The following is a 26267-nucleotide window of genomic DNA, read 5'->3' as shown; positions in this document are numbered from 1 at the left end:
GGCAGTCAAGCAGGCAGGCAGCTGCGCGCGCGATCGAAACGCCTCGTTCACGCCCGCCGTCCATTGGTTGGTAACGCGTGCGGCTGCTTCCAGGTCCTGTCCACATTGTCGCAAATAACTAGAAAGCCCTACGCGCACCGCGCCACCGCATCCAGTTCGGATTTCACGCCATGATCGCGTTGTGGTTTATCTAGGCAAAGTACTCGGTGTTCTGGGTACCCCTGAGGAGTTTTTCTTTCTGTAAAACCTTGGGATATGAGAAATCAAAATAGATCAAATGAAAGGGGACCAATGTTCATTAGAGCATTGCCGAGCATGCTCTTTGTGGGAGCACAGCAGGCGTTCACCCTGACGGCTGGCAAGCGGACACTGCGTCCTACGAGACACGAGTTGCCCGCTCCTGCCGCGACTTGGTGTACGCGGCCTGTGGCCGTTCAGGGGAAAGCCGCGCGACGCACTCGAGTATCGCGCGCGATGAATACGCTGGCGAGCCGTGCGGTCTTGAGTCCTCCGCCTGATAACACTGAGGCGTTGGCAGCCGTCCAGACGCGTCAAGTGCTGGACGCGGACCGCGGACTCCCGCTTACCTACGACGAGGACGCGATTGCCGCCTACTGGTCGCGAAGGCCAACGGAGGTTGCGCGCCGCCTCAGCGAGATTTCTTCGCTCTTGATTCCTTTCCTGGTATCGACGGCGACTTCGCGAATGTCGACTGCATCGGGAGCGGCGAAAGCGGACCTCGAGGTGGCACGAGCAGCTCGTCTGCGCGAGATTCTTACCGAACTTGGACCAACTTTTATCAAAATCGGGCAGTGGCTCGCCGTTCGACCGGACCTCGTCGGCCCGGTTACCATGCGCGAGCTACAAAAGCTGCACGATGCGGTACCACCGTTTCCGACGGCAGTGGCACGGCGCATGATCGAAGAGGAGCTGGGGTGCTCCGTCGATGACGTCTTCGCAACGCTCACGCCCGAGCCAGTCGCAGCTGCCTCTTTAGGGCAAGTCTATCGGGGAACGCTCGCACGAGACCCGCAGAAAAAAGTCGCCGTGAAAGTGCAGCGACCTGATATGCTGCAGCGCGTCTCTCTGGATTTGTTTTGCATCCGTCGTCTGGCAGGTTCGGCGCAGAGCATCCAGAATCTCTTTACCGCCAATCGAACGGATTTTATCGCACTGTTTACCCAATGGGCTCGTGGAATGTATCTCGAGCTCGACTATGTGAACGAGGGTCGTAACGCGGAACGCTTCGAACGCCTGCTCCTCGGTTGCTTGCAGCAGCGCGGTTCCGATCCCGAGGCCAGGATCACTGCTGATCAGGTGAAAATTCCCAAGGTTTATTTCGAATACACTTCACGACGGGTTCTGACGACCGAGTGGATCGACGGAACCAAACTGGCAGACGCTCCTCCCGAGCGTATCCGAGCATTAGTGAACGTCGGTGTTGAGTGTTTCCTAACGCAGCTGCTGGAGACGGGGTTTTTCCACGCAGATCCTCATCCCGGAAACCTGTTAGCCACCGCCGACGGACGCTTGGTGATTCTTGACTTTGGTCTTATGGCTGAGATTGAGCGCCCGCAAATGGATCGGATGGTCGCCTCAATCATTCACTTGGCGAATCGCGACTTTGAGGCCGTGGTCGATGACTTTATCGCGCTCGATTTTCTCCCGGATACCGAGAAGGTTCGGGAGAACCGCTCACGCATCGTAGGAGTTATGGGTAACATCTTGAACCAGGCTCTAGAGGGTGGTGGCGCTCGCGCGATCGACTTTCGATCCCTGTCCAGCGACCTTGCCGCGGTAACCTTCGAATTCCCGTTCTCGATTCCGCCGTATTTTGCCTTGATCATCCGAGCCTTGGGCGTGCTCGAAGGCATCGCGCTGAAAGCGGACCCGAACTTCAAAATGATCATGGAGGCGCTACCGTTTGTGAGTAGACGCGTCATGACGGCGGCAAGCGCCAATAACCAGACTTTACGCAAGGCACTGCGCGAGATTCTCTACGCGAACGGGTCGCGTCTGCGGATCGCCCGGTTGCGTACACTGATCAGCTCAAGCCAGGGCCTCCTTATCGATGGCAAAGCATTTGTAGACTTTGACGCTCCACCGAAACAGATGGATGCTGCAGCTATGCGAGCTGCGTTGCGGTTTGTGCTGGCGAGCGATGGCGGTAAGGTTCTGCGAGAGCTCCTCGTGGACGAGATTGTCGATGGCGTCGAGCTCCTGTTGGATCCGAGACGACGCGGGCGGCGTGCGCCTCACGATATCGCCAAGCTTGAGACGTTGCGTGAGCTGGTGCAGTTTCTCGGTGAGCTGACCCCGACACTGCTCACAGCAGGAATACAAAAGCAATCGGACAGCTACTGGTCACGAGGAAGCACGCAGCGGGCGTTGCCAATGGTATCGCTTGTACCGCGATTGTTGCCGCTGGTACCGTGGCTTCCAGCTCCCGACGCACTCGAGTGGCTACTGGAGCTCGCACCGCCTGCAAGCGACCTGTTTCGGCAAGTGCTCGGCCGACTCACTGAACGTGCTGTACAGCAAGGGTTTCGGCGGGTTCGCTAGCTCCGAAAGATAACGCGGGCTCCAGTCCGCATAGTTTGGAGAGTCTTGATGTAAACGGTATTCCCGCGAGGTTATGCTCATTCGGGCGCTTCATGCAGACCACCCGAATGCAAAGCTGGTTGACGTTATCAGCCAGGAGGTGCAATATGCCGGGGCTGGTCGCACTGTGTCAGCAACGACATAGAAACGTCAACGACGTTGCTGGATATGCCGTCAGAAGCCCCTGCTAGGCCAGGTGCTCGGCTCTGGTATCCTCGAGTGCGCCTCACAAAGACAGAACGAACTTTGACGTCGAGCAGCTTTTCTGGCTCTTCGTTCTGGCAACTGCGCACGTACAGTAAAGCTAGCCCGATTCTGTGCGACCTCCTTGGTAGATTCGGTACAAGCAGGGTCTTCAAGAGCCGATGCTTGTCGACTGGATCCTGGACCCGGTCACCGTGCCGCGCTCGAGTGCTCGCTGTCGTGGACGGCCTCTGCTGCCTCAACGGTCGCAGGTAGGACTTGACTTGCGGCGGGCGCAGCGCTCTGCTCCTAGCCACGCCGGTAGCCGCACCTTGCCCCAGGGAACGCTCGTCGCAGCTCCGTGCGAAGGCACCGCTTACCTCTGGGTCTAGAGCACATGGACCATCGGGTCCGAGACAGTGAAAACGCGGGGCGATCAGCCTGTGCCTGCTACCGCTTGGGTATCCGCAGTACGGTTTTATCGAGCGCCGAAGCCGCGGACGCAGCGCACCTCAAGTGTCGGCTGCAGACCGCGTGCGCCCAGACCGCACCACTGAAGCGGCTAACGCAAAGGCGCTTCGCTTCTGGCACCGGACCCACGGTTGCAGCGGCAGACGCCACCGAACACAGCCGAATACCCAGAGAGCTACGCCCTTGAGGCAGCGCAACCGCGATGGCTAAGGTGCCTCCAGGAGAACCGATGTCGGGGCCCCCGGACTTGACCCTTCCCAGTATGCTCGCTGCCTATGTAAAAAATGCGTTGCGGTATGCTGGTGCTACCTGCTGCTCAGGGCCGCATGGACAAGGAGTCCGTTTTTACTAGAATCAGAAAGGCGCGCACGCATCTCGCGCCCCGCAGCGTCTCGCGCGCGATGCCTCTCTGTCCGCTTGATACCATTTCATCCAGATTGACGTCGCTGTTCTATTCTATACCATTGTATACTGATATATACAGTGGTGACGCATCGCGCCTCGGGAACCCTACACGTGTTGTGCAGCCGCCCAAGCAGAGGCGCAGGCGTCGGCAGCGTATCGACAACCCAAGGCCCGGTGATGGCGAGGACGTTTCTACGCCGCTGGCGCTGCGCCCAGTGCGATGCCACCGGCCAATGCAACGACAAACAGAGATTTCTCTGCAAGCGCACGATCGCACGTGTACACGTGCGGTTTCAGAGAAAACTTTCGTTCTAGAAGTTGCAGGAAACGCTGTGGTGCCAAAATTGATTTTTCATTGACTAGTTTTGGTGAAAGTATCGTCTGGGTGTGAACGGCGTTGCGAGGAGCAAGTCTGGTGGCGACGGGGGCGCTTCTGGTGCAGTAGGGAGGCGTTCCGCTTCATGTCCGGTTCGAACTCGGGCGACTTGCGGCAAGCACCTGCGTTCGTTTTTCCAATAGACGAGGACAAGCGTCCGCTCGCGGGCGCGACACAGCCGGCCGAGAACCCTGGGCACCAGCTGGCGAGGCTGGTGCCGGCAGGAGTCGCTTCCACGTCGACCGCAGTGCGTTCGGCACGAGAAACCGACGCTCTGCTGCCGTCTGCGTCCGTGGCTGTGCACTCACCCGCGGAAAGCTGCGTAACCGATACGCCGATGGCGACGGGGACGCTTTCGGAGAGCGTAACCGACCCGCAGAGCGCAGCGGTCAGCTGGACGACTGCGCGGGTTCCAGAGAGCCGCAGTCAGCAGCTTGAGACAGCGCAGTACCACAGCAGCAAACAAGACGAAGCAGAGGTGCCCAAGCTCGTTAGGCCTGGTGGGCGCTCAGCCGGCGCGTTCTCGCCACCTTCTGCCCTGTCAGGGACGCCAACGTCACCACCATCGGTTGAGAGACGTAGCTCGTCGCGGGAGCTCTCTTGGCAGCTCGCTTCGTCGACTGGATGCACACTGATGCACGCAGAGGGCACCAGCAGTGGTACCAGCGGCACCACGGCGATGGAGACCACCTCAACGCACTTGGATATGCGCCAGCAGCGTGACGAAACCGTTCTCTCCGCTCTACGACAGCGCAAATTCCACTTCACGTTCCGGCCTGTTGGCGGGAGCTATGGCGAAAGCGTCCTGGAGCGCCTGGAAAATTTCCGCGTCTTGTTCGGGCTTTTGAAACCGAATGAGAAGCTCCCGCTGACGTTAGAGGGTGCTGCGCTTGCTCGCAGACTGCTCGCGTCGTCGCCGGCACCACGGGGTGGACCAGCCTGTCTCGGTGAGCTCACTGCGATCGTTACGAGCCCCGACGGAGCCTCCGTCTTCTTCGGTCACAACTGGAATCAGTCCAAGCCCCCAAGCCTGTCACCAGTATTTCGCCAAGAGGTCGCAGACGCAGACGCAGCCGCCACGATGACCACGGTGGCGTCTGCGTCACAACAGAAGGCAGCCAAGCTTCCTGACTCTGGCTTGACGTCGCCTGGAGCCGCGGCCCCGGTCACGGATGAACCGGGCGAATGCCTGCACAGGCGTTGGCGCTCCGACAGCGACGACGCTGCAGCATGTATCACGGCTGCGGCGGCTGCAGTCGCTCAACGAGAAATATCGCGGGCGACGATCGAACGCAAAGTGCGAGAACACTATCGCTATCCACCAAGTCATTCAGTGCGCAACGTCATTCGTCGACATCGAACCATTTTCGAGGCAGCTTGTTTCTGCTCTGCTTTCCTGCAGGCTGTGCAGTCTAACGTTATCGAGTTGCTCGACGACGTTGTGTGTAACCGAGCAAATATTCCAGAGGAATTCCACGACCGCATCGTGCGGCGTCCGTTGAGCCACCAGATTGCCGAGCAGCAATCAGTGCTGGTTGCGAAACGACCTGATCTGTGGGATCGAGTGGAACCGCATTTGCGCTGGGCTCCAACTCGAGAATCCCTGAGACGTCGAGCGCCGTCTACAAGCCAGCACGCCCAAGCGCACTACCTGGAGGAAGCGCCCAGAGACATGCCCGCGCGACCCGCTTTCCACTGGCACCGGCAAGCACCATCGCAGCTGGATGTACCGGCCTCTGTGTCGGAGCAACGAGGCGGGGAAATGTTCTCGGGGACATGTGTCGCTGGTGCTGCTGAATCTTCCGATCATTGCGCGCTGCCAGAGGCGAGTCGGTGGTCGCACCAACGTAGAGCTGCCCATCGTTCAGCTGAGCAAGCGGAACTCGATGCGCTGTTCGGCCCCTTGCAGGATGTGCGGCCCTTCGAAATGCCTGCTGCGCCAATTGAAATTGGCGATTCACCGCATTTGATCATACAAAAGACAAGAACGTTTCGTACCGCGTCCTGGAGAGGCGAGACGTCTCGCGTGGGCAATCCACTGGGCATTGCAAGCGCCGAGACCAACACGGAGGCAGACCCGAGTACCTCACCAGGGACTCGTACCCTCGCCACTGTGGCGGTGACGGTTTCATCCACATCGGTTTCTACCGCATCCTCTGTATCGTCTGCCCCAGAGCGTTAGCGGCGACGATGTTTCTCCTGGGGCGGTGGCTTCGCAGTCAAAGGCGAAATACGCATCATGTTGGTTTGACGGATGTTCCAGGCCAACACGCTGCACAACCGGATGCGAGCTGTGGGATGAACATCGGTCTACAATCCGGAGCGGGTATGAAGTTCTTGACAACGACAGTATCCCTGCTGGCTTGCGGAGGCAATGCGCCGTTACCGCTTCTCCATGGCTGCATGTGGAAGGAAAACGACCCGCACCTTCCCAATGTCGGTTGCAACCCATGCTGATCCCCAAGCCATAGCAACCTCCAGGCGCGTCCTGTTCAAGCGATGTCGCTGGAGAGCGTCACCAGCTCGGCGCTACTGACGCTCTTACGAAAAACACTCGCGATACTCCTTCTGTGATATGCTTCAGGCTGCCGCAGGTGCTAGTGGGTGTCGCTCCGGGTTGCACAGAGCTCACTCCATACTGCAAAACTGCGTTTGTATCCAGTTGTCCGAGGGCATGGCACTGGACCGTACACGCGCTGCAGAGCAAGTGCTGATCGTCGCCCTGGTTTATGGGCGCACCGGTCTCTGCGTCCAAGGCTCCACTGGAGCCCGCATCAAAAAGGCTGGATATTACGCAGTGGACGCTACGGTCTCGCTCTAGCGCAAACGACACCGCCCATACCGACGCTGGCAGGCGCGCGTCGCACGACTCGATAGTTGTTTAGCGTCTCACTGCGCCGCTACAGACGCTCTAGTGTCCGGTACTGCCCAACGTTATACTACGACTATCGACAACGCTTGCCTCGTTTCGAGTCACGAGGGCAAACGCGTCTACTTTACAACGTTCCTGACTGGTGCAGGGGCGCGCATACCGCACACACGCCCCTACGCGGAGCAGGGGCGCGCGGCCCCAGCGCGCGCCCTCCAGCCGTGCGGCACACAGCTACCTTTCGGCCGGTCCTGAACGACACCTATTCGTCACGGTGGGCTGTCCAGGCACCGAAGCTGTTCTCGTGTAGCGTGCAGGTAGCTCTACCATACGGCGTTCCAGACACGTAACGAACGCATGCGCCTCGCGTACCGTTTCGACGATCACATGAGCACGTCGCATTCATGATCGCATGTCCGGTAAAAGTGTCGGCATGCCTGATATGGAACATAGGGCATGTTCCATGATCATGCAAGTTGATTCCACAATGATCCCTTAAGTACAGTAAAATACATTTTTGTTTAGGTTTATTCCAATGCGCCGCGCCGGCACATGCGTCCGCCCGCGAACGCCGTCTGTATCCGCACCCGCGACGCGTACCCCGATTCCTCAACACCGAGGAGTGTTTGTTGCGGTGGAGTTTATCCACAACGTCTATCCGCTGGCCTCAGAGGAAGACCACGGTACCTGCTGTTCAGATACCCTACTTACCCAGTGAGGCATGAAGTTTAGCAAGGAAGTATCGTCTTCGCGACGGAAGCAACGCAAGGCGCACTTTACGGCCCCGAGTCACGAGCGGCGGATTCGAATGTCCGCTCCGCTGAGCAGCGAGCTCGTTGAGAAGTACGGTGTGCACGCTGTCCCGATCCGAGTTGGAGACGAAGTACGCATCATGAGAGGTTTGTATAAAATGCAGGAAGGAAAAGTCAAACGATGCCACCGGAAAAAATACCGAATCGCAGTGGAGGGCGTTGCGCGCGAGGACAGCCGGGGCCTCCCGGTTGACATTGGGATCCACCCCAGCAAAGTCCAGATCATTGCGCTGCGTCTGGATAAGGACCGGATAGCGCTGCTGAAGCGCAAAGAGCGAGCTTCTCTGATGAACGCACGGGTGACGCCGTCGCGCTCCGCAGTCATGGCGGATGTGGACTAGGCACGCTTGCGTCAACATCGGTTCATGGGGGTTTGCACTGACGGCGCCGGGCGCTATGTTCACGTTCTGGGTGCGCGACTTACACGCGAATGCTGAGCGTCCAGATGTTTATGGGTACAGCGCGATATCGCTGTGACGTACGTCGCAGACGCTATCAAAGAACTCAACGAGAACATCCCGCGTGCTGCCTTGCGGCTCTGCAGTTTCATCATGTGTGACGTGCGGTAAAATGCGCAAACTATCTGAAAAGCCGTTCTGGCGTTGCTGTCCACGACACGGTTTGTTCGGCTCCAATGGCAATCTTCTCGTCCAAGAGCATCCTCCGCGCATCGACGACATACCTGCCTACCTACCGTTGGGACCGGCTGTCTGGCCTCCAGAGCGAGGCCTGCGACCCATCTCCCTGGGCCCAGTTAGGATTCTCGAACGACTTGGCGCATCGTTGCAGGTCTGCCAGCTGGATTTCTTGCCACCGACGTGCTGCTGCGGCGCTCGTGTGCGGCAACACAGCACATACCTTCGGATATCGTTCTTCGTGCCTGTGGAACTGCGACGTACTCCAGCCGTGAGCGTGCTTTGGATCAGCGCCAGTCGACGCACTCTACCTCGATACAGAACCGTATTCGCTACGGACGCACGGCCGCTTGTCATCCGCGCGTGCACATGCGGTCTGCACGAACGAACAAGTGAATGCACAGGCATGCAGACACGGGCGCGCATCCATGCATACAGCTCTGAGGATGGCATCGTTATCGCGTGAAATTCTTGTCAGCGTATAATGGAACAGGTCTACGTTGCTAACTGGAGCGTCCATGCTTATAGGATGTGTCTCCTGTCACTGTCCTCAGCACCAGACTTGGCTGGCTATACGTTCGACTGCTTTCTTTTCGTCTCTCTCTTAGCTTTGGCGTTCAATACGCGAATGTGTCGCGTTTCACTCCGGCCCCGTGGTCAGCAGACGAAACATGTTGATGGCTGCGTTCAAGCCCCGATTTCGTTGCTTCCGACTGTTGTCGACGCATACACCCTCAGGCGAAAGTTGCGAAATGTGCATCAATTGCGATTTCCAAGCCCCGACTTCGTTGCTTCCGACTGTTGTCGACGCATACACCCTCAGGCGAAAGTTGCGAAATGTGCATCAAGTGCGATTTCCAAGCCCCGATTTCGTTGCTTCCGACTGTTGTCGACGCATACACCCTCAGGCGAAAGTTGCGAAATGTGCATCAATTGCGATTCTCATCATTTTTGAGTACAGTCTCGGTGCACGCTTCGCAGCATTGACACCTGACTGTGTGCAGGTATTCCAATCTGCCTACCAGATCGCTACCTAGGTGGACCGTCTTGGTACCGCAGATGGCTTGCTTTATCGGTCGATACATGCCCAGGACTGGTACAGCGGCCTGCCTCCGATGCCCCCATCCGTTTCCGGGTCTGGTTTCGTACCTTACGGACACGAGCCTCTACTGGGCGATTCACGGGGCGAGTACGCTGCTCGCCGCACATGCAAGCGCACGTTGCTCCATTCAGTAAAAGGTTTGTGGAACACGATGGTATCCGCGATGGAACACGTGCCAGAAGAAAAATTCAGGTTGGGAAACACGTCGAGAAATCTCGATCTCTCTGCACGACGTTCATGCAAAACGGTGACGCACGCTCCACTGGGAACGATCGCTGCAATGTCTGGCGCTCCGAGCAAGCCCAAGACCCTTTCTCATGCAACCAAAAGAGTCGTGAGCCTCCGGTTGCATACTCCACGAGATGTACGATGCCCTAGTGGAATGCCGATCCGTCGATGGCCACAGAGACAGGGGGATTCGCGTTTCGAACGGAATCGATCACCTGATGTGGCAGCTTCAGCGATCTTTCGGCGCGCGTTTGTGAACAAGTCCTCAAGCGACCCTGTCGAGGTTTTCACAGCTCGTCGATCCAGCGACGCAAACTGCAACGCCTACGAGTTCGTTGAACCACAACGTTCGAAAACTGAAACCGTGCATGATTGGAGTATGCTGCGTGTAAGGAAAGGAGGCGCGTAGATGCACGTTCATTTCATTTGCATGATGATGTGGGTCATTATATGAACCACTCTTCGAGGCCGTCGCGAATCATATCCTGGTACCGGTGACGTAACGAAGAGCAACGGTAAAGACTCGAAAGAGCCACACCGAATAGACCGCCGAGATCCCATAATCCACATATGAATCCACAAGCCCTCATGGCTGCACTTCGAATCTCGAGGCTGTACCTCTCAAAATGGAAAGCTCCGAAAAACGCGAGCGTAAAGCAACGCGTTTCGCTTACCGGTCGTCGCCGAAGACGGGTGCGGCGGCACGCTCACGTCGGTCAATGACCTGCCTCAGTGCCAGCGTCTCCAGGCATACCTGCACTTCGTAACTGGACTTGTTGATGCACTCATGGAGCCGTTTCCCCGGAATAACTTCGTTACACCGCTCTTAACGGACCTCTATGAGATAACGATGGCGTATGCCTACTTCCGGGAGGGAAGACATCTCCTCCCGGCTACGTTTGACCTCTTTTTCCGTAAAAACCCCTTCCAAGGCGAGTACACCGTGTTTGCTGGCCTGACGGAGGTCCTGCACTTTGTGCAAGAGCAGTTCCGGTTCACCGCTGAGCACTGTGCATTCATTAGGCAGCACGAGGTCTTCGCGGAAGCCGAACAACTAGAAGCGTTTTTAGCGTTTCTCCAGTCCGACGAGTGCAGCGGTCAGGTGGTGCAGCTCCGAGCGCTCCCCGAAGGCAGTGTTTGCTTCCCGCTAGAGCCTCTGGTGCGCGTGGACGGACCGCTCGCTGTTTGCCAGCTTCTCGAGACGACGCTCTTGACCCTGGTAAACTTTCCATCCCTGGTAGCGACGAATGCTGCTCGACATCGTGTTGCAGTCGGCGACCGCGTGCAACTCGTGGAGTTTGGCTTGCGGAGAGCCCAGGGTCCCGACGGTGGTATGACTGCCAGTCGCTATGCCTATCTCGGAGGTTTTGATGCAACAAGCAACGTGATGGCAGCGTTTACCTACGGTATCCCGTGTCGAGGTACGCATGCGCACGCCTTTGTACAGAGCTTCGTCAGGCCAGCACAAGCGCCGCCCGTTGACGCTGGTGCTTCCACGGAACGAAGCGCGCTCGCGCTGCTTGCGTATCGATATCGGGATGAAATTGTGGACCCGGCTTTGCGTCAGTCATTTCAGCTATCAGCAAAAGCAGCAAACGAGTCGGAATTGGAAGCGTTCATTGCCTATGCGGCGGCTTTTCCGCGCGCTTTTCTCGCGCTCGTCGATACCTACGATTCGCTGGGATCGGGGGTTCCCAACTTTCTGGCTGTGGCGCTGGCTCTAGAGCACCAGGGCTATAAGCCACTCGGCATTCGAATCGATTCGGGTGATCTGGCATACATCTCGAGCCAGGCGAGACGCATCTTCGACGTGGTGAAGCCAGGTAATAAGTATATCATATTCGCCTCGTCAGATATTCACGAGGACACCTTGTACGCCTTGAAGGAGCAGGGGCACGCGATTGACGCCTTCGGGGTGGGTACGCACCTCGTCACTTGTCAGAAACAGCCGGCACTGGGCTGCGTTTTCAAGCTCGTGCAAGTGGATCAGACGCCTTGCATCAAGGTGAGCGAGGATCCCAACAAAACCACCATACCCGGGCGCAAACGAGTCTACCGTCTGTACGGGCGTGATCCAAGTGTTTCCATGATCGATCTGATGATGTTGGATTCGGAACCGGAGCCGCAACCCGGCGAGCGCATACTCTGTTGCCATCCATACGAAGAACACAAACGATGCTACATGACTCCATCGAGAGTGGAGGAAATTCTGCACTTGCGCCTCATCAACGGTACCGTCATGCCAGAGGATGCCCTCGCGAGTACAGCGAGCGACCGGGATCGTCTTCAGCTGGCTCGTCGACGTTGCCGAGAGCAGGTGCAGGCGCTTCGGTACGATTACAAGCGTCCATTGAATCCGACACCCTACAAAGTGAGCGTGAGTGCAGCTCTCTTCAAACTCGTGCATCAACTGTGGCTCTCGGAACTGACGATTCGCGAGTTAAGCTGAGGCAGGCTCGAGACCGTTGGCTGGCTTGGTGCAATCTGCAATGTGCGGCTGCGGGTTTGTCCTCCATCAGGCGCGCTTCGAGACGCCTGTATGTTTGGTTTTTCCAGTTGATCGTGCTGTCTAGCGCGGCTAGCGTGCATAGCGGTAGGGATTCTGGTTTGGCGTTGAGTTTGATGTGGCGAATCAAGGGGCCCGTGATTTTCATGGCCCACCTTCTGCAAATGCGTCGCGAAATCGCTTGGAAACAGCGGCTGGAACTCATGATCGCATCAACGAAAGCAATGTCGCACGAGCGTGCCTTCTACTGTCGCGCCACTGGCATAGAGCAACAAGCCGCAGGCAGATGTTCATTCGCAGACCTTTTAGGAATCCGCGGTTCGGATGCCAAGCAGCGTCGCTCGAACGCAAAACCCCTCGTCAACGTGTCGGTAGACTCGACCGGGAGGCTCGGGTCGACGATGCGACGCAGAAATGTCTCGTGGCGTGAGATCCGAGAGCCAATCCCGTCGGAAATCATGCGTCGTGCGGAGAATGTCTCGACCCTTCGAGGCCCCGTTGTCTCGATTGCAAAGCGGACGGGTTTGGGGCCGGTGTGCCGGGGCCTTTTCTCCTGCGTCGCGAACGGTGCACAGTTGGTGGCGCTTTGTTCGTTTTTCCATCCGGAAGTAATTGTGAACATTGATTCTGATCGAGGATCCCCAGATTCGCGTTTTATGCAAAACTGGCGTCAATACTGCGTGGCTGCTGAACTCCGGCCGCGGACGCAACACATTGATTGCGGGCGCCATTGCACTAGCAACAGCAGGAGGCCGTTGACTCCGCTGCAAAGCACTATACGTATAACTCTCGGTCAGGGTTTCCGGCCGCGTCGGAATAGACAGCGCAGCCGTCAGCGCCTGCGCGGGAAGGAAATATGGTCAATGACCGCTGAGAAGGAGTCGCTTTGAACTGGTTTGAAGCTGCGCCCCCTTCGCCGAAACCGGCTTCCTTAGCTCCGGGTCTGCTGGCTGGCTGGCTGGCTTTGGATTACCCTGGACCAGGCATGATTCGAAGACGGCAACGAATCAGGTCATTGCTGCGGTGATGATGATGATGATGATGCTGGTTCTTGTGGTTCCTCCTTCGAATAAGCGTCAAATGTTGCATCGAGCTCGTCGTAAAGCGTGAAAGCCGCCCCGGTATCCGGCTCGTCACCGGTAGGCCCGGTGCTGCTCCTGGGCAGCACGGATGCAGAAACAGGCGCGCTGGCGGAGAGACGCTCGTCGGCAGCGGTCGCTGACGACTGCCCTGGCGCCTTCGGCGCTTCCACTGGCGCATCCGCGTTCGTAGTGTCCTCGACATGCCTCACTGCAGACACCGGTGCAAACGCGGCATCCGCTGCCTCAGAGGCTTCCTCTGCAAAAACCTCGTCCAGACCAACAACGGCAGCGGCGGCCTCCCGCCACTCTTCGGATAGCATGCGTCCAATATGATAAGTGGAGCGTGCGACCATACTAACAACCTCATCGACAGCATCGCTGAAGCGCTGCACCGCTCGCACTGCGGCTGTCTGCAACTCGAGGCTGGCCTCACGCCAGACCTCCAACGCCGCCTCATCCTGCTGTTTGCGATAGTTGTCTCGCGCGCGTCGGTACTGTGCTTTCCGCGACGAAAGCGACTCCTGCACGACCACGGTGTCCAGTTCTCCCCGAAGTGAGCGCAACCGGTTGCGCAACCGGTTCGCTGTGCGCTCTATGGACTCGGCAGTTGCGCCGCAAGCACCTCCAGTTTGTAACTGCGCGACAACACGCTCCTCGTGCTCAACCCGAAACGCGAGTGGTACCAGGTCACCGGCCGACAAGGGTTCGGCAAGCGCGCGCAGCGCACGAGCCAAACCGCTCCAAGCGGTACAATAGGCCAGTGTTCGTTCGCTTGTGCGAAGAAACGCCCCCTGGGCTTGTTCAAGTGCAACGAGCGCTCTGTAGAGCGCCTGGCCAGAGCGCCGACCCAGGTGCGCCTCCTCTTCGGCCAGTACCTCTGTGGCATCCTTAAAATCAAACAAAATGGAAGATACGCGGTCCCGGAGTGCTGCGATCGGGCCAGGTGGCGGCATTGTTTGGTCGCTATGCACGGACACACACACACACACCCAGTCAAGATAGCTGTGCAATACGATGGGTCGAGGCGCGCTACCCCAAAAACGATCATGGATACCCCAATGGACACGTGTCCATAGGCACGCATGCGAACGTGCGTGCGTGCGTGCGTGCGTGCGTGCGTGCGTGCGTGCGTGCGTGCGTGCGTGCGTGCGTGCGTGCGTGCGTGCGTGCGTGCGCACCCAGAAATCTGCAGCGTAAACCGCTTGCCATACGTACGATCAATTACGCTTGGATTGCTCCGTGCTACGCGTGCAGTGTGGATAGCGCTCAAAAACACGAGGCAAGCATCTTCCTACTCGATCATAGTCAAGCTACTGATGGAAACGTCGAGACACTGAGCCGAAGCATCATTCATGGACAAAACAGGGCGCTGCGAGGTGTGTTCAGGGACACGACTCGGGGCAAGCGTCGACTGCAGTAGCAAGTACCGATGTCCAGTCTGCGGGGTGCGCTACGGTAGTGCACAGTGTTTCCAAGAACATGTGCCTCGCTGTTCGAGTCAGTACAGAACGCTGGGTGCACAACGCGCTCCAACCTGGAAACGTACGAAAGGGGTCGCGGTGCCCGAGCGTGACCCCGCAGCACGCGCCGAGTCGTTCGCGAAGCGGCTCGCGCTTCTGGTAAACAACAGCTCGAGCGGCCAGACAGCAGACTCTGTAGAAGACCAGGCTACGCTAGAGTATTTGCGCGCACAGGTTCAGCAGCAGCGAGAGACCATAGAGTTTATCGTGGAGCCGCGCGTGAGTCGCACGAAGCGCATGGAGAGGCTCTCGGGAGTGCTTGCTTCGGCGGGCGAGTTTGCGTGCTTCGTGAAGAGTTTGCTTGAGTTTGTCCAGTTTCGCTCAAGCTTTGATGAGCATGGAAGCTAGCTCCTCTCTTAGACACAAGACAGATGAGCGCGCGCCGGCGGCGATCTTGCAGCCGGACTTGCTAGGGCATCGAGGCAAGGCGTGCGTGAGACAAAACAAAGGGCCGCAGATGTGTGGTATAGCTTCTCGGCTGCGGACTTTGGTGCCGAGTATCTTATCATGTACCCGTGAACATTTTTGCTCCTGCGAACCGTGCAAGTCAGAGCTATAGGCACCCACATGCTTCTGTTGATATCACAGGGACCGGGTACGCGTGGCATTTTTAGGGCCACGCTAACAGCGGCGGATTTGGCGCTACGGGCATCTTCTTAGTTTAGGAGCATTCCCTGGTATGGAACAGCGCTGCTGCACAGATATGGATAGGGCTAGTGGCAACCTCGTGAAAACCATGACCAAAAGCGTGATCGTATGAGCCCAGTACATGACCAGCGGGTTTTGCGAGCTACCGCAACGATGAGAGAAACAGTGGTCCCGATCGTGTATATGCGCTGCGCGGAAGAAGCTCGCAGTTTGAGATCGATCTGCTGTGGAGATGGTGAAATGTGTCCGTGGGAGGCCATGTGTCGCAACTGCTTATGGTACTAAAAATATGCCCCCTTGTACCATGCATGGGTGACGCTTGTACATGATGCCTTGTCGTGCTTCGCGATTGCTCCAGCATAAACCCGAAAATCACCAGAGTAAAGGAGCGCTATGCTGTGATTTTGATGATGGCCGCAGCACACGTCCCTGAAAAGACTTGCCTCCGGCGTCGATACGCCGCCTAGTCGCCTGCGCTACTGCATGTCAATCGAGTCGGCGGCAGGATTATAGATTCTTACGTGCTGTCTATATTCGCGCAGTAGAGATGAATGACGAGGGATTCTGGGGCGTAGCTTGTTCCGACGGTCGCACCGACTGGCCATGCAAATAGATTCTTGGCGAGCGGCACGAAAGCGGTGTGATTCAATGCGTCTCCTCGGGGCTCGCTCACTGCCTGGTTTGGTATCTACCATTCGCACAGTGGGCCTCGTGCTGCATCAGTTTGGCGCTCGAAAGCCGGCTGAAGATCGAAAAGCCGGACGAGAACCAACTTGAAAACTCGCTGCACTTGAACACAATGGCTTGCACTGCAAAAAACCAGCGGCGCATGCATGGCACGTGCGTATTTCCGGGCTCGACGAACAATCGAAGCCTGCTGATCAGCCGCAAGTGATATAAACAGGTCGTACTTGTTGCCTACCAGAATCGGAACCGCTGTGACGTTGAGTAATCGTACCTGCTGGTACCAGTCTCGAATGGAGATCAACGTCGTTTTTCTCGTGAGGTCGAAAATAAAAAGCATGGCTGCGGCGTCACTGGTCACCAGGGGAAGCATCGTTCGGAATTCACTTTGACCTCCCAGATCCCAGACAGAGAACACGATGTCTGTGTGCCGCAGAGAAACGGAGCGTTCAAGAAAATTCACTCCTAGTGTCATGATATAGTCCTCGTCGAAGTGGCCTTCGCAGTATCGCACCATAAGGGAAGTTTTCCCGCAACCGGCATCGCCCACCATGCCCACTTTGAGGGTTAGCGAGGATCGGCGCGGACGACGGGCAAGGTACGGCGCCTCGCCTCCGAATCCCATCGACACAGACGAGGACGAAGGAGGTGAGCTGGGAGTCTGCTCAACCTCATTCTCGTCCAGTGTTTGAGCGGCTAGCGTACTTGCTGCCTCATCTACAGCATCCGTCGGCTCCGCCGGCACATCCCCCCTCGCAAGCTCGAGCGCGACCTCCTCGTGCTGCTGCGTCCGCGCCTCCGGACTACCTCTCAGCGGCGATTCTGCTCGAGTCATTGGTTCTCCGTGCGGGCTGACAGACACCAGGCGCCTCGGCGAGACAACCTCGTTCCACTCAGACATGTCCCCTATCGCGCTTTGTTCCCGTTATCGAGAACCTATTCACACACAAACAAACACACACACACAAAGCTCCCAAACGAAGCTTTAGCGCAGAATCAACAATCACAATGGCTTCCGACCGGCGCCACTCGGCTGAAGCACAACACTGCGTACCACGGTTTCTCTCACACGAATACACCGGCAACCACAAACTGTCAAAATAGGGTGCACCGTTTCCCTAAGCGGGAACCGCACCAGACACCCCCCTGGCGCAAGCGCTGTGCGTCTGGGAGGAGCACCCGACCTCAAGGCGCCGTTGGAACCTCCACGAAACCCTCACACGAGAACCCAAATAGGCCCAACGGTTTGTGAGCACTCTTCAAATCACCCAGTTCCGAAGAACACAGCGGTCTCGAGACGCAACGTCCCGTGAGCGAAGCACGTCTTGCGTTCCTGCTCGCTGACCCCAGCTGGCAGACAAGCCTCCAGCTTGACACGTGCAGCTGCGGCTGCTGCTGCGACGGCGGCGGTGGCGCTATAGAGATCCGCACGCCCGAGCTGCCCAGGTGCATACAGCCCGTGGCGTTCGCGCGCATCGCGCAACCTCAGAACGCTGGACGTTCACTACCAGCGCAGTGATTGTTTTATGTTTTAATTTTGGAAATAGTTGACCCTGTTCAGCGTTCCTCGACTGCGCGCTTGCTGGTCAGCGCGCGGCGAAGCATCCATCGATCGATCCACACGCCCGAACCCCGAGCCCTGTCACCCATGCTGTTGCTCGGATGGCATCAGGCAGCTGCTCTGATCGCTCATGCAATTTGAAAGGCAGCTGCTCTGATCGCTCTTGCGATTTGAAAGGCAGCTGCGTATCTATCGTGTGCATGGATGCGAGATTGGCGCGTGCGCGCGCGCGCCGTCAACAACGCCACGGCACTCCAAACGGTGCTCGCGCGGGCGTGCGCAGGCGTGCGCGAAGCAGATGACGCCGGCCGGCTGCTGGCTGCTGGCGACGCCTGCTGGATCCCGTTTGTAACGCGGTCGGAGCAGCGCCTCTTGGTTGGCGATACGTCTCAGGTATCCTGGGCTGCTGCGTACCTCGAGGCAAGGTGGATTCGAAAAGAAAGCTGCTTTTTGGGGGTAGTTGCGGTGATTGAGGCGCGTGTTCACAGACGAACGGGCGAGTTCGAACCGGCACTGGTGTCTTTGGAAGGAAGAGCCTTCGCAGAGCGCTTGAATGCCCGAGCTGGGTGACGTGTCCGCTTCTAGCAGCTTTGATGCGTTACTGGCCTCTGATGATAGCACAGCCTCGGAAGTAGAGTCCGAGTTGTTCGCAGAAAGCGAAGGCTTGTTGGACGAGGACACGTTACGGCAGTTACAGGAGGAGCTGTCCCTCGAGGACTTGGACATTGAAAGCGAAGAGATCGAAAGAATTTTGGAAGAACATGAGGAGGAAGAGGATGCTATCAGTCGAAGTGCCTCTCCCAGCGGTAAGCGGGAGCACCAACCCGTACGCGCCGGGGCGTCTCGCTACCGACCTGCGCAACAAACGGAAAGAGTAATAGCGCGGTCGACGGAACCAGCTGATTTGGAGCTCAGCACTGTTGACTTGAGTTTCGCTAGTAGTCTATTCGACAGTGATTCATTTGTTCTAACAGACACCACATCTTTTCCGAGCACTGCTTCCACGCCAACGGTGATTGAAACCAGGCGGCTTGCTCGCAAAGCGCGGTCTGGGGAGCGAACTCACCCCGCAGAGCCGCGACAAACACCGTCACGAGCGACACCCGACACGATGCTCTCAGACGGGAGCATTTCCACGATTTCCCCGAGGCAGCCCGCGGATACCCCCATAGATCATGACTGGCCGACACCGGGTCCGGCAGCCGTGACGACGAAAGCGGGTTCAAGGCGACGGTATTCGCCGACGTGTAGGGAATCTTCCGCGTATGGATTCAGAGCAGCGCGCAAGCAACTGAGTGCGAATGTTGCTCTGCAAGCAGCAGCAATGCAATCGCAGCGCTTGAAAGCAGAACTAGATCGACTTGCACACGAGCTACAGTCCAGTGTGGTTAATGGATATGGCAAATGGCACCGGGAACCGACGGCGCTCGATACCGAGCGATCACACAGAGACTGGCGCCCTCGTGAGGTCCACGAAACGCCACGTCTCCTGCCTCGGCTATCCGCGCAGTCATCTTCTTCGATCCTATCACCAGATTCGTCAGACTCGAGTCCACAGATTGATATGGCGGAAACCGAGCCGAGCCACGCTCCTGATACGTGGCTTGAAAATCGCGTCGTCGATGCCCTGGTTCGCAAGTATCTCAGAGCGGACATGATTCATCACCTGATCAAGCGGATCGACAACGATCCGTTACTACAGCCTTCGTACCGAATGAACATTGACGTGGCCCGCGTTCCCGCCTCGTTGCGGCTGGTACCGTGCTGACGACAATGAGTTGATCATCGTTTACATCCGTGAGATTGGAGTCTCCGACCATCTACCGTCGGCACCGAAGACGCGCATATGGCTCTGGTTCAGCATGCGCTGGATATCAACGCATGCACCTGCTCGAGCGGATGCTCGGCGGTGTAGGTGCCTTGACGTTTCAGTACGCCCTGCAAGCTGGGCCTTTCAGATATCATTGTTCAGTGTCGGCGCCGGTACTCGCGTTCAAATCGTGCGTGCTCAGTCCCGTCAGCAACTTTGGCGTCACTGGCGTAGGCACTTGAGCTATCGATGCGGAGAGGGCACTACACGAAAGCATGACCCAGCTTTCCGCTTTGCTCCTTGCAGATATGCGAATATACCCTCTGCAATCACGCGATCGCGGGGGCACTGATTCCCCTGTCGCAGGCGCTGGAATGATGATACAGATAAACGTTCTGCAATATCGGGTTACAGAAACGCTGCAGAGATTCTCGAGCCAAGCAGCTAGCCACGGAACGACGTATGTGACCAACAGCGGACGAAGCCTGCGTTTCAAAGCATCACTAAGCGTTTCCTTCAAGCTACGTATTGCACTTAGCGAAGCGTCCTGCCCGCCAGTCAATCGCTAAAGACGATATCAGGGGCCAGACTTGAAAAGTGTGACGCAAGGCGCCTGCGAATGCCGTTGCAGTCTCATGGGCTGACGAGTGCCCCCTACAATCCGTAGACAGCACCTGCGCCGAACAAGCGCGTCGAAGCCTCTGCACCAGCTGAAATGTCCCGCAGATGCTCGTGACAAGCAGTTAAACGTCAGCCGCTACCGTCGTATGGATGCGAGCGAGCGGTGCGCATCTTATAAAGCGCAAGCTCGTCCTTCTAGGAAACGGCGGGTCCGAGGGTACGCGCCTCCTGCAACCCATGCGAAAGCCACGAAACAAATCGGGGACACGCTGGTCCCCGTGAGGGTGCAAGCCCGGGCGACATGCCGCTTTCTCAGGTGGGTCGCATCATGTTTGGACTCGAGTTTTTCTTCGCACGTAACGTATATCGCTGGATTGAGGAACACGTAGGAACTTGGTCAGCAATCGCTGGGATTCACTCGTAGCCGCTCCAGCCTCGATAGGTCAGGTGTTCCGGGTGTAGGCTGCGGTCGGCGATCAGGAGTTTCAGCGTAGAGAGCACTGGCCGTAGATGAAAGCACCTGAATACGGACTGGGGAATCCTGTGCGCTGGGTGTTGCAGCATGAAGGCGACGGGCGCCGAGGCCACAACAGCCCCTGAATCAGTCATCAGAAGGTGTCATCGTATACCAAAGACTAGAATTTTGGATGTCGCTGACGACGAGTATGCCGTGATACGAACTGTGTTTCAGAGCATGCACAAAGCATGCGCATAATGTTGAACGCTTATACAAGGCGTCTTTATCGATGCAGTTCGCTGATCCCGTACAGGCATGCGTAAACATTGCGGGACAGTCGTTTCATCCCACTTGCTTCCTTGTGACCGTACCAGAATATTATTCTCGTTATATCCGAGAACCAGGATCATGCAATGTTTGTTTCGCTTCGAGAGCTTTGGTCTGGGAGGATGGTGAGATTTTTCGTCTGGGGACTATGCTTTTCATTGTCTCTCGCGCGGCGAAACCGTGCAGGTTGTTAACCTCCTCTCGTGCTGATGCGCAACATCTCCGGAATGTTGCGGCACTCGTTGCCCTCACAGTTCCATGTTGTACCTCGGGTGGGCGAATACTCTCCTGCCCTCGCATCTGACACGCATTCAGTGCAGCAGTTTGTGAGTTCGAGTACCATACGACCTCCTGTCATTTTCTTTCGTTTCTTTGCTGGTCATGGACTTCGTCGGCATCGCTTTCACAATCGTGCAGCGACCTGCGCAACGGGAACACCTGGTCGACATCCGGGAACCATCGATATTCGTCACACACACACACACATTCGGCATTTCCCTTAGCTTCTGATCTGTCGCTGTCAGTGCACCGCGTTTGCGACGGAGAGGTCGGACGCTATGCTCGCTCGCACTCTGTTCTCGCACCCGATGACCGTCTCTTCGTCACTCAGTAGCATACGGGCGTCCAAATCCCGTGGGTTGCTTTCTGTTCGAGCACGTGACGGAGGAATCGCAGTCGCTGCAACCCAGAACGAGTTATGTGTTTCAGTCATTCGGGGAACACGCTCAAGTATGTTCGCAGATGAGTTTTGTACGCTTCCGAGTCCGTCGTCTCGCCAATGAAGAGACGAGCAGTCACATCCCCCTTGTGTTGGTTCTGTTTTTATGCTTTCTCGCGCTGTATACGGACGTTGCCTCATGAACGTATCTTCTGCTGCTGTGATGACGCGTCTTTCGCCCTGAAATCGAGGCAACAAAGTTGTCTAGGTATGGGAAGACCCGACCAGACGCCAACAAGTCTTTGGTTATCTTTCAGAGTCGGAAGGCTTTCATCGTTTCCCATTTACCCTGAGATATTCTTCGACGCTCTCAATGAAACGCTAGCACCGTACGCATCCGGGAGAAAACGGAAATCAATTGGAATGTTTGTAGTTTCGGCAGCTTCGATATCAACGTTTCCGTCGTACGCCCTGCTCTGCATTTCTCCACCTGATTGCGTTTCGTCGTGATTCTTTTTCGCGATGTCATGGCGTCGTTGGATGCTCACGACGCTCAAGTAATTGCAAGAGATATGACCATTTGTGAAGCCAGGCTTCTTCGGTCGGAGGGCGAACGTCTCGGGGCGGAGTTCATCTCTTCTGTCTTCTGCACCGCATTCTCAACAAGTGTTCGAAGCGTTCACACGCGCTTCCAACAGTGTGTAATACAGAGAAAGGCTCAAAGATGTCTTCGACGAATGCTTCAGAGACAAGCCTTCGGGAATGCGTCTTGTCCTCCACGCTCACGGCCGCCAAGGACATGTTCGGTTTTGCTTTCTCTCGGGGGGGGGGGGGGGGGTGGAAACGAATCTCGAGACTAACCAACGATCAAGCGGGTGCGGCACCGACAATCTCTGTTTCTCTTTGGAGACGCTTATCGTTTACTCTCCATGCATCTGCTCGATGTAATGAGCGATACGTGACCCAAAATTCCTTAGGATATGCGTCGTTTCTATCGCCGCCTTCGTGATGGAAAGCTCCGGGTGCATTTGCATCATTCGAAGAAAATACAGATTCCTTGACGCGCACCGTTCTTGCCTCTCGGTTTGCGCTTCGGTTCTTTTGGGTCAGAGCGGAACGCATGCACCAATACTTGACATGGAACTCGAGCCGATGTTCCTCTCGAGTTCGTTACAGCTCCTCTCGGTACAGGCGATCCAGCAAGCGCGAAAAACTTCCCATCAGGGGACAGGAGATGTAGGGGGTTGATGGATACCTCACCTCGCACTGAAAAAAAACGCACACACAAAAAAACGTAAGAAAAGAAAAATGCGCATAATCGGCGAACCCTGGCCTAAGTAAACGTTTTGTCAATGAAAAAAATCAGGGGACGGGAGCGTATTTGTGGCCTCTTCGCTCGCCCATTTTCGGACCTTCACGTACCTACATTCTTTCAGTACCTGTCAGACGGGAAACAAACAATCGTTTGAACTAGGTCAAGGGTCGCGTGAGACGGGGAGAGAGTTCTCAGCATGTAGAAGTTCACAAGGATGTGTGCCTCGATTTCCGGTGAGTTGATCAGGATGAAGAAACAAGCGGCGAGGCACTTTATTCGTACGCGATGACGTTCTCGGGAGAAAGAGTTCAGCTTCAACTTGGAAACGCAAACGTCCCCTTGGATCACTTCTTCCCGCTCGTTGCCCGTTCTCTCCCCGTTGGAGCATCGAGCGGTACATCTCTTCCGTACACCAGAGCATATGTGTTGCCCTTCTAACCCTAAAGACTCATTTTCTCCTCCCGATGAAACGCATCTTCGACCGCTGATTCGGTCAAGAAAGCCGGAGAGTTGACGTATTTTTTCGTTGCTGCATAGCAGGTTCCCCAGTTTGACACGAGCGCTTGGAAACCAGAGACTTGACATCGCCTTTCTCGAAGCTGCATAGCAGGTGCCGCGCGTTGCCATGAGCGCCTCTGATTGCATTCCTGATATTTAGATCCATACATGTACAAAACTGGTCTATCATCATCGGTTCGTATCGACGCACACCGCAGCGGTGGCATCACAGAGGCGGCACCCTGTGCCCTGCTCCTGGTCGATCGGTCACCTCGGCACCGTCCATTTGAACCGCTGCTTTGTTGTGGCTCTCGGTGACTGCAACGAGTCGCAACAAGTACACCCTTTGGTCACCATGGACAGTGAAGAGAAGCGCTGGCGTGTACGAGTTGTGCAGGACGCAGCGCAGCGCAAGGTTCTGCTCCGGTTTCTCGGTTGCACGGAGGCACGTTGCCCCCTGGGGCCCTTGCGTTGGCAGCGCGATCAACGTAATAGGGTCCAGCTGGAAACCAGCACTGTGTCCTTTGAAGGTCCGCTGGTTGAGCTCGATGGCCCCTGGGAGGCAGGGGCCTGGCGGACGGCGCGTCTCGAGGCCAGTGCTGGGCGAAAGGCGACCAGCGGTCAGCACGTGTTGATTTTTGTCGATGCTGCAGCTCAGGAGCTACAAATTGTGCCGATCGCCAGCACTGCCACGCTTCGAGCGGGTTCATCGAATACAGTGAGCTCTTTAGTGCCTTCATTGGCGCTTCAGCAGAACTCCGGAGAGACTGCAGCAGCGGACGGCGCTCAGCTCCCCGACGAGCTCGCTGTCCAGTCGCAGGCGTCCCGGGAAGCACACGAGGCGCGAAACGCACTCATTGCAGCGTTTGGGAGCAAGCGCCAGAAACGCGCACGTGCCCTCTCTTTGGCGCGCCACGTAACGAATGAGAACGTGCAAGCGGCAGAGGCAGCTGTCCAGGGAGACGCCACAGACGACGACGCTGGGGACTCTTTGAACCAGCACGTTACCGACGTAGTGGAGCGCGGTCCATCAGACCACGTACGCAAACGCGATGCTATCTCGAGAGAAGCTCCGCCACCGAGTCTCCGAGAGGCCACCACCGAGAGCGTTCGGTTGGTACCGCCGTACAACTCGGAGGCGACGACACCTGAAACAGCGTATCCCCTGCTGGGTGGCTGCCTCCCGAGCCGCTTCTTCAGTGCATACAAGAGCAATGCCACCGAACTTGAATCACTTGGAAGCGATATGAAATACGCGAAAAGTCTGAGGGAACAGTTTACGAGTTCCCGAAAGACCGCAGATACAGAGACGGCAACCTCGCTAGAACAGCCGCCCGCCAGCGCTGCCGCTGAAGCGCTGCCATCTACGACAGCTTCTGTAGGTTCGAACCCTCTTTTACAGCGATGCACGCACCTCTACCTTTGGATTCTGCTGGAGTGCTACCATCGCTGGCCACGACAATTACGCGTACCGGCGTCTCGTGAGCACGGTCTGTCGGGAGATACCGCCGATGTGCCCGAGCCGCTGCGCTGGCTGCCGTCCTGGCTGGGTAAGCTTCTGCTGGAGATTTTCACTCAAGCAGATTCTACCGAGACCAAAAGAATAGTGGAAAAAGAGCGCATGCTGCATCATATCCTCGTTCTGTACTTGCACTGCAGTGGTTTTCAAGACCAGCCCGTCGATGCTTTGGCGGAGGCTCTGCGTCTGCCGCCTGCTCGTTGCGCTACCTACTTCAAGTACATGGGCCTGAGTGTGCGACGGGTGCGTTCTGCGGCACCAAACAGCCCAAGTGGCGCCAATCGCAGTGGTCTATTTGTGTCGCTTGATCGCTTGCCGCTGCAGTTCCCGCGAGCAGTTCGACGGCAGCGTCTGCCATGAAGCACGATTTACTCAAACACAAACACAATCGCGTTCGTACTAGAAAATAGAGAGAAAACGACGACGCCGGCGGAGCGGTATCAGTAGCGCTAGCTCGAATCGCACGATTTATCGACGCATCCCGGTTGCTGACTCCAAGCGCCTGGATTATTGACACTCCGGGGTCTGGTTTCTGTCCACGATCGCGTTGCAGGGCCGTCTCGGGAAGCGGCATCATACGCAACGCGGGATAGGTGCAGCGCGTGCGCTCGACGTGGCGCGAGCTTAGATGCGAGCACTTGGGTTTCTTAAACAACCCCGCCGATATTCCACAGGTATGGGATCGTTTGGAAGAAAAGGTATCTCCGATAGCGTGTCCAATGCGGAGCGGTTGCCTCTTCACGGAATCCATGATGTCGCCGCTGACTGCGCTCACAACGATTGGCTGTCAGATGCACCTGAAAAACGGAGCCGGTTGCTCTGTTTCTGCGTTTTGATGGCGGTTCTGAACTTTTCTATCAAATGTGCAGCCTTGACGTTCAAATTGTATCAATTAGAGCTGACGAACTCATATATAGCTGGAGGATTCGCCGTCGTCATTCTGGAGCGGAACCTCTGCCGCTCTTTTCCGCTGGAATCCGTGACGCAACGAGAATCGAGATGAATCGCGGAGCCTGCGATCCGCGATTGCGAAAATAACTGATCTCAGGAAGCACTACGTATGGGCAAGCCTCCATATTTCTGCTTTCCTTATGTACAGCATGCTCAAACCAGGCATTCTGCAAGTTTTCGATATCTCTGTTGCAAGGCGAGTCGTCGACGCAGCAACGAACAAAACTGGATTGACGAAGCAACGAACTGGGCGTCGTCCCTGGCGACTTGTTTAGAAGCTTATGCCGAAAGCTCACCAACTTTTTCACGTCAAGTAATCGATTTTGCTCTTGGGACAAGCGCTTGTCTCTCTGTGTTCAGTGAAGAATCGGTATTCGACAGCTGCATGACACCGTTCATGGGATACGCTTTCAGAGGCCCCTTCTCTT

At 56.7% G+C, this 26267-nt stretch overlaps 9 protein-coding genes and 2 non-coding genes across 11 annotated transcripts; 7 read left to right on the top strand and 4 right to left on the bottom strand.

Annotated features, from left to right (window-relative positions):
* Nucleotides 1-255: 255 nt before the first annotated feature.
* On the top strand, nucleotides 256-2562 carry CYME_CMG161C (unknown kinase with aarF domain; the record flags this gene model as incomplete). Its single annotated transcript, XM_005535892.1, has 1 exon — nucleotides 256-2562. The coding sequence occupies one exon, from the start codon at nucleotides 256-258 to the stop codon at nucleotides 2560-2562; it is 2307 nt and encodes a 768-aa protein (XP_005535949.1).
* On the bottom strand, nucleotides 1971-3583 carry CYME_CMG160T. Its single transcript, XR_002461285.1, has one exon. It is a non-coding gene; the product is annotated as a hypothetical transcript (transcript).
* An 8-nt stretch (nucleotides 3584-3591) lies between these two features.
* Nucleotides 3592-7286, bottom strand: CYME_CMG158T. The gene has a single exon (XR_002461284.1). It is a non-coding gene; the product is annotated as a hypothetical transcript (transcript).
* On the top strand, nucleotides 4122-6218 carry CYME_CMG159C (hypothetical protein; the record flags this gene model as incomplete). Its single annotated transcript, XM_005535891.1, has 1 exon — nucleotides 4122-6218. One exon carries the CDS (start codon nucleotides 4122-4124, stop codon nucleotides 6216-6218), a length of 2097 nt encoding a protein of 698 aa, XP_005535948.1.
* Nucleotides 7287-7626: 340 nt separating the features above from the next.
* On the top strand, nucleotides 7627-8058 carry CYME_CMG157C (60S ribosomal protein L26; the record flags this gene model as incomplete). Its single annotated transcript, XM_005535890.1, has 1 exon — nucleotides 7627-8058. One exon carries the CDS (start codon nucleotides 7627-7629, stop codon nucleotides 8056-8058), a length of 432 nt encoding a protein of 143 aa, XP_005535947.1.
* Nucleotides 8059-10469: 2411 nt separating this feature from the next.
* Nucleotides 10470-12131, top strand: CYME_CMG156C (probable nicotinate phosphoribosyltransferase; the record flags this gene model as incomplete). Its single annotated transcript, XM_005535889.1, has 1 exon — nucleotides 10470-12131. The coding sequence occupies one exon, from the start codon at nucleotides 10470-10472 to the stop codon at nucleotides 12129-12131; it is 1662 nt and encodes a 553-aa protein (XP_005535946.1).
* A 1069-nt stretch (nucleotides 12132-13200) lies between these two features.
* CYME_CMG155C (hypothetical protein) lies at nucleotides 13201-14223 on the bottom strand (the record flags this gene model as incomplete). The annotated part of the gene is made up of 1 exon (XM_005535888.1): nucleotides 13201-14223. One exon carries the CDS (start codon nucleotides 14221-14223, stop codon nucleotides 13201-13203), a length of 1023 nt encoding a protein of 340 aa, XP_005535945.1.
* A 399-nt stretch (nucleotides 14224-14622) lies between these two features.
* CYME_CMG154C (hypothetical protein) lies at nucleotides 14623-15138 on the top strand (the record flags this gene model as incomplete). Its single annotated transcript, XM_005535887.1, has 1 exon — nucleotides 14623-15138. The coding sequence occupies one exon, from the start codon at nucleotides 14623-14625 to the stop codon at nucleotides 15136-15138; it is 516 nt and encodes a 171-aa protein (XP_005535944.1).
* Nucleotides 15139-16126: 988 nt separating this feature from the next.
* On the bottom strand, nucleotides 16127-17023 carry CYME_CMG153C (small GTP-binding protein of Rab family; the record flags this gene model as incomplete). The annotated part of the gene is made up of 1 exon (XM_005535886.1): nucleotides 16127-17023. The coding sequence occupies one exon, from the start codon at nucleotides 17021-17023 to the stop codon at nucleotides 16127-16129; it is 897 nt and encodes a 298-aa protein (XP_005535943.1).
* Nucleotides 17024-18236: 1213 nt separating this feature from the next.
* Nucleotides 18237-19451, top strand: CYME_CMG152C (hypothetical protein; the record flags this gene model as incomplete). Its single annotated transcript, XM_005535885.1, has 1 exon — nucleotides 18237-19451. The coding sequence occupies one exon, from the start codon at nucleotides 18237-18239 to the stop codon at nucleotides 19449-19451; it is 1215 nt and encodes a 404-aa protein (XP_005535942.1).
* Nucleotides 19452-23724: 4273 nt separating this feature from the next.
* CYME_CMG151C (hypothetical protein) lies at nucleotides 23725-25248 on the top strand (the record flags this gene model as incomplete). Its single annotated transcript, XM_005535884.1, has 1 exon — nucleotides 23725-25248. The coding sequence occupies one exon, from the start codon at nucleotides 23725-23727 to the stop codon at nucleotides 25246-25248; it is 1524 nt and encodes a 507-aa protein (XP_005535941.1).
* Between the last annotated feature and the right edge of the window lie 1019 nt (nucleotides 25249-26267).

The sequence above is a fragment of the Cyanidioschyzon merolae genome, chromosome 7 (assembly GCF_000091205.1).
Source record: "Cyanidioschyzon merolae strain 10D DNA, chromosome 7, complete genome".
In the NCBI taxonomy this organism is placed as follows: domain Eukaryota; phylum Rhodophyta; class Bangiophyceae; order Cyanidiales; family Cyanidiaceae; genus Cyanidioschyzon; species Cyanidioschyzon merolae.
The sequence above is the reverse complement of the archived record's forward strand: the minus strand, read 5'-3'. Positions and strand labels throughout refer to the sequence as shown.